At 46.8% G+C, this 6487-nt stretch overlaps 1 protein-coding gene across 2 annotated transcripts in view; it reads left to right on the forward strand.

Moving 5' to 3' along the window:
* LOC143124336 (uncharacterized) overlaps nucleotides 1-2392 on the forward strand; it is a 29691-nt gene extending 27299 nt beyond the window's left edge. For both annotated transcript variants that reach the window (XM_076285769.1, XM_076285770.1), the window contains one exon: nucleotides 1234-2392. In XM_076285769.1, coding sequence (XP_076141884.1) covers nucleotides 1234-1372 — 139 coding nt within the window. In that variant the 3' untranslated portion in view covers nucleotides 1373-2392. The remainder of the gene's footprint in view (nucleotides 1-1233) is intronic.
* Nucleotides 2393-6487: the final 4095 nt, after the last annotated feature.

The raw sequence follows: 6487 nt of genomic DNA on the forward strand, positions 1-6487 counted from the left end.
TTTGTCAGTGTTCGTCAGTATTGTCAGTGTTTGTCAGTATTGTCAGTGTTTGTCAGTGTTCTTTGTCAGTGTTGTCAGTGTTTGTCAGTGTTGTCAGTGTTTGTCAGTGTTGTCAGTGTTTGTCAGTGGTGCTCCTGGATGTGCCCACACTGAGGCAGGGTCAGCGGTAGGGAGGTGCATGTAGTGCGGGGCCCATCTGGCACAGCTGCTCTCTGGGCTGTGTGGCAGCGTGGGCTCCATCCCACTACACAGCGCGTCACCGCCGGGTGTAATCTGTAAACAACCAGCAAAACGTGACTGGGTCTCAGGGAAGAGTAATCCCAAAGAGCAGCGGAAGAGTTAAAAGTGTGTGTGTATCTGTGTATCTGTGTATCTGTGTGTCTGTGTGTGTGTTTGTGTGTGTGTGTGCGTGTGCGTGTGCGTGTGTGTGTGTGTGTGTGTGTGTGTGTGTGTGTGTCTGTCTGTCTGTCTGCCCGTCTGTCTCTTTCTTTATCTCTGTCTGCCTGTGTGTGTGTGTGTGTGTGTGTGGATGTGTGTGCTCCTCCATCACTGGGGCAGGAGCACATGTGATCTGTGAGTGTAATACCGTGAAGGGGTCAGGGTCATGGGAGGTCCTACTCGGATTATGTTCTTACACTGAAAAAAGGGGACAGTCGATTGTTTACACCCCCCCACCCACAAACACACACACACACACACACACACACACACATACACGCACACACACACACACAGACAGACACATACACCACAACAACAACAGAGATATTCTGTGTTAGTGACAAAAACAAGTGAATGTAACATGCAGAAACATAGGAAATCTCTTCAGATTCAAGATGAATGGCGTGCTCAATTCCTTTTGAGTTTGATTTGGGTGCTCTTCGGTCCAAGGTAGAACGTCTAAGAGGCAGTGTAGAGAAAGAATTCTCTGATAGCCGAGGCGCACACAAAAATGACATGTCCTAAAAGGACAACTTTAAAATGCCAAGAAGGAAATTTCTTGCCAGCGGAACTAGTGTTTATTTGACTGAGCCTAACACTGAATGGCCCCTAGTAGCATTTTGCTATTTCATGTTGCTATAAGTAATGAAATGCTAATGTATGTTCCATGTGATAGGCTTTACAGCCTCACATGTGACAGTCATAGCACGAGTGAGAGTGAAACATCTCCTTGACGTCTCCTCGATGTAGCCTCTGTTAACTGCATACATGTTTGTGTGTGTGTGTGTGTAGGATCCCCCGTTTGCTACCTGAGTACCGGCAGGACCAGTTCAGCATGCCCTTTGACTACTCTAACCCAGCTCTGCACTACACCAGCCACTGCACCCCACGAGTCCTGGATGGAATCACTACCCACAGAGGCCGACGATAACACGCACGCACGCACGCACGCACGCACGCACGCACGCACACACACACACACACACTATTTTCATGCTCAAATGTTCTTCCCACACTCTAACACAGATATAATCTCTTAACTGTTGTGCTGTATGTGTCCTGTATGTCTACAATGTACTGGAGATATTATATTATTTAACTTGAGACTTTGTGAGAGCCTGCTGAAGTAGTGTTGCGTGACATGTCAATAAAGCTCATATCCGTTGTGTGTGTGTAAGCTGCAGCATGTGTGTGTGTGTGTTGCAAGCAGCTTCTGCAACACTGATGTTAATGGACATCATCCTTCACCTCCCCCGCACCAACCCCAGCGCATGCCGATGTGTGGCAACCTAAGAGTGCACCGCACCATTCCCCTCGTCCTTGTGCAATCATGGCTTCCCCATTTCTGTTCAGCTACATCAGCTTGCTAGCTAGCACCGCAGACATGTGACATCTTTGATGCAAGGCCCAGATTCTCTCTCCTTTATCACTCCATCATGGCTTGATCACCTGTTTCACTGACAACAATGCATTGATGTTTTTTTACAAGTGGGGCAGTGGATTGATGTCATTCTGCTACAGGCCCAACATGCTGCCCAGGTTCAATATGTTCAAGGCTGAAAGGTTTCCTCACTATGTGTATGGTCCAGTGCTAAATGAAATGACAATCTATGAGTTTCTCATGTCAAGGCCATTTTCTAATGGGGTGTATTGTCATGTTTTAAAGGGAGGTCGGAAGAGTTAACAATCCCTATTCAACATAGTGTACATGTACTTTACTCTGCAGTCTACCGCCAAATGTACTTAGTGTCGCTGCCAGTAGAACTGATCTGGTGGAGAGAGCAGGCAGGAAGGTCTAGCACTGTCCCAATGGCAGCAGGAGCAGGCTATCGTGGGCCGAAACGAAACGAAACGGTTTTGGCCGTCTGTCCACAGATTATTGGCTATATGCAGCCTACTGAATATGTCAGTATTTCCACACTGTGTGTAATGAACAGGGGAGGTCTGTAGAATGAGACATTTATAAATAAAATGGTGTATTCTGCAATCTCATTTGTTTCCTACATCAGGTGATAATGTTTTTTCCTTTCTCCCTTCTAAAGAAGAAAGTCGGCACAGTTGAGTCACAGTATTGATGCGTGCTGCAAAATACGCCGTTAATCACTCTCGGGCCGATCAATGCCCCGTCATTGGTCGTCTCCGTGGAAATGTAGTCTCCAGGCAACAAAGTTCTTCGAGAGCTGGAGAAGGCTTGTTGGGGCAGGATTTGGGGGATAACCTTTCAGACTGCTAATAATTACAGCAAGGCCTGGACATGGACTACCTGCACCGCATGGTAACACTATTCAGACCGTCTGTGGCTTTAATTAGTCAACAGAGAGCAAGGGGTAGCAACGACACACAACACACACACAGCGCATCATACATCAGGAGTAAGGTTGCCACAAAGCTTCTCGTAGGGGTAAGCAGAGACAAGCTAGTCAGATGACCTTGCAGTACCTCCTGTCACCTTTGGGTGGCAACAGTGTGACAGCGGGAGAAGTGTGTGTGTGTGTTAGAGAGAGAGGGAGTATGAGTGTGTGTGTGTGTCTGTGTGAGAGAGACAGAGAGAAAGAGTGTATAAGTGCAGGTGTAAGAGACTGAGTGAACGAGAGAGATTCTATGTATGCGTGTAAGTATGTGTGCGTGCATGTGAATGAGTGTGTGTGTGCATGTGAATGAGAGTGAGTGTGTCTGTGAGTGATCAATCAGCAGCAGTGCAGGCAGACACCTGCTCTGCGGATCTCCGTGCGGAGTGGTCGTCCACCGCCGGGCGCCGTGGTAACCTCTGCAAGATGAGATCATTCAGAGGCACTGCAGCCACTGCACTGCAGAGAGACAGAAGAAGGGAGACAGAGAGAGAGGGGGGGAGTAGAGAGGGAGGAATGGAGGGGGAGAAATAGTAGAGTAAGGAAAGGAAGAGGGGAAGAGTGGAGAGGAAAGTGGAAGACTGTTGAGTCGCCCCCTCACACGCAGAAAAGGTCAAGAACTGAACAAATGTTTTGCCACCATGTCCCTCTCTTTCCCTTCTCTCGTCTCTCTCTGTCTCTCTTTTTCTAACACTCTCTCTTCTCCTTCTGGCAGGTAGGTTTTGTTTACCTTTCACCTAAGCTATCAACACCTCTCTCTCTCCCTCTGTGTGTGTGTGTGACTTCAGTCACAGCTTTCTCTTCCTCAACTGTCTTGGTGACCTTCTCATTGCTTCTTCGACACAACCAGCACAAACACCTTTAGTTTAACTCCCCAAGATAAGACTCACCCCCCCACCCCCCGAAGCTTCTAGAACTCTACACCAGACATCGTGTGTGTGTGTGTGTGTGTGTCGGGGGGTGCACTCAGGCTAACTGTTATGTCAGAGAGAGTAAGAGTTTCTCCACTGGGACGGAGTTCAAAATAAACTCAATATATTACTCTCTCTTTAAGTACTCTATTGTACTGCAGTCCACCAGCTGACAGCAGTGTGTGTGTGTGTATAGGTGTGTGTGTGTGTATGTAATTGTAGGGCTTGATGGGCTTCATGACACACACCTGCTACCAAATCCCCATGCTCTTCTGCCCCTCTATAAAAAAAGGGCTGTTACTCACTGGTCTAGCCCAAGCGCGTCGGTGGACTTTACACCCTTCAATTCTCCGAGCGCAGGGCAATTAAGCCGTAAAACCTCCTCCCTCTCACACAAGCCCATTCAGAGGCCAAGCGGCTTTATCGCACCCTGCGTCACGCCGCAGACCGGCAGCTCTTTCGGTCCAGCGCTGGGGCCGAAGGCGTGAGCGTGAGCAGTCGGCCCGCCGGCGCTTACAGCTCAAGCCCCAGACTGAGGAACACCGCTGCTTACGAGCTGCCAAGGAACTTTACACTATACACGGCTATGACATGAACACCCATAAACATTCTTATCTGAACTGTGTGATGAGGGCAATGTTGAAGTGTGTGTCAGTGTGTTGGTGGAGATGGTTCTGTGCCTCTTTGTGGTTCCTCTTTGTGGTGGAAAGCTCTTAAAAGTGACTTAAAAAAGGCACTCGAGCCTCATGTAGAACCGTATGCACCTATACGGAGCCTTTTTAAGGATTAGCAGGGTTCTTATGTTCACGGAGGGTTCTGCCAGACGAGGGTGAAACAAGAGTCTTTTGTTTCCTTTTAATGGTGTTAGCAACCTAACACAACAAACATCCTTGTCCAAGGCACCCATACACACACACACACACACACACAGACTCTCAAATACAAACACACAGATGCACACACACTATGACATACCCGCACCTGTGCTTCCACCTCAACCCATCAGTGTGCTCTCCACGGCTGGGTTTATGTGAAACATGACCCCCTCCCCCTGCATTGTAAACCTTCATCCATTAAAGATGGCCAGCTCTTCAGTTACAAGCTGGCTAAACATTCCCACCCCGGGGACTGGCCCTACGCTTGCATGGATGAGGGGCCCTCTTTGGAAACCTTCTTCACCGTTGGGTGCGTTTCCTGGATGCCAGCCCTTCGGAAATTTGTCGTATTGTCTAACTCCACGATATGGAGTTACCGATGTGCCTCGTGCGGTAGGAAGGATTTGCACAGTGCTCAGGATGTCAACAAAAGGTCACGCCGCACAATGCAAAAAGGAAAGTAAGAATTGAATGTGGCAATATACGAGGTAGTGGTAGCACTGTTTCCTTCATGAAAAGTGCAATGATTGCATGAGTCCATGGCAAGTGTGTGACAAGTGGTAGCTAATATATTTGAATTGTCATGATATAAAATCTTCGCAGCCATGGAGAAAATTCAGTATAGCACAGAGTATTTTAATATAATGTGTACAGATGCCTCCCTTCAGGGTAGACATACTCAAGGGCAAATCATCATCCTAGGCTTCTATTGTGGTGAGGTGTACTCTCCTTCTGAGAGCTCCACAATATACAGTATACTGTATGGTATTGTTCATGCATTATTGACAAGCCTACAAAAAACCTATAGAAAAAACAATAAAGAAGCAGTAGCCTATGTGATTCTAAAGGCATCAACGAAATCACTGAAACCATCAATGTCCATGCACATCTTACTTTCAACGATCTCTTTTGAGACATGGGGAAAAGGGACAACAAAAAAAGAAATAAAGAAACATATAATAAAGAAAGAGATATCGTATTATGTCAAGTAAAAGGACATTCTTGAGCTGAGGATGATGTCCATCTCAACAGGGACCTTGTCTATCTCATAAAGCACCCATGGTGACAAACGCGTCACAAACTAGTTCAATCCCTTGAACATTTCACTTTCACTCCCCTTATCTCATTTTACAATGGGGTATAAACCTTCATAAATCTCTTCATCAGATCAGATCAGGCCCAGAAGAAATAGTCAAACATCAAGAAAAATATTAAAAACTTAAATGGCTTAGTTGTGAGGGGCACACTGCTGGAGTAAGCACAGGTGATGGTAAGATCACCTGACGCTCATCTCCTAAATGCTTCAGCAGAGATGGAGCACAAAGTGAATGTGTACTTTAGACTGATGAAAGGTTAGCCTACAAGGCCAGCAGAGAGGGTGGTGAGTCATGGCTTACTTAGAGACGGGCGTACGCGCTAGACTTCTGGCAGGTCTATACAAACGCGTACAAACATGTACACACACGTACTGTATGAATCCACATAACAAAAGAGACAAACAACCGGAATTGTACCCTGCCAATTAAGGTATCATTAACATCAATGAGGCCGGACACCTGGACACCGTGAAATTGGTCTATTGGCCCCTTCTCCCATTACCCTTTGATCTCCACATATGTTTGACCCAGGGGTCACGGCTGGTATACAGGGGTCAGATTGGGTGTCCTTGTAATGATGAAATATGACGCACACAGAGAGAAGCATGGAGAGAGAGAGAGAGAGAGAGAGAAAGATGGAAGAGGTTTGTAAAAAACAGAGGTTTGAGAGAGCTTTGTTGAGAGAGAGGTTTGTAGGAAAAAAGCATTTGAAAAATCTGTCCCTCCATGAACATTTGCATTACCGTTCACGACAAGGAAATATGTGCGTTTCTGAAACAATGGTAGGCAACACGCCACCTGAACTGTGTCATATC

Source organism: Alosa pseudoharengus, unplaced genomic scaffold (assembly GCF_046254945.1).
Source record: "Alosa pseudoharengus isolate Yale_2024_CS ecotype anadromous, Long Island Sound unplaced genomic scaffold, YU_APseudo_1.1 YU_APseudo_1.1_scf_15, whole genome shotgun sequence".
NCBI classification, from domain to species: domain Eukaryota; kingdom Metazoa; phylum Chordata; class Actinopteri; order Clupeiformes; family Clupeidae; genus Alosa; species Alosa pseudoharengus.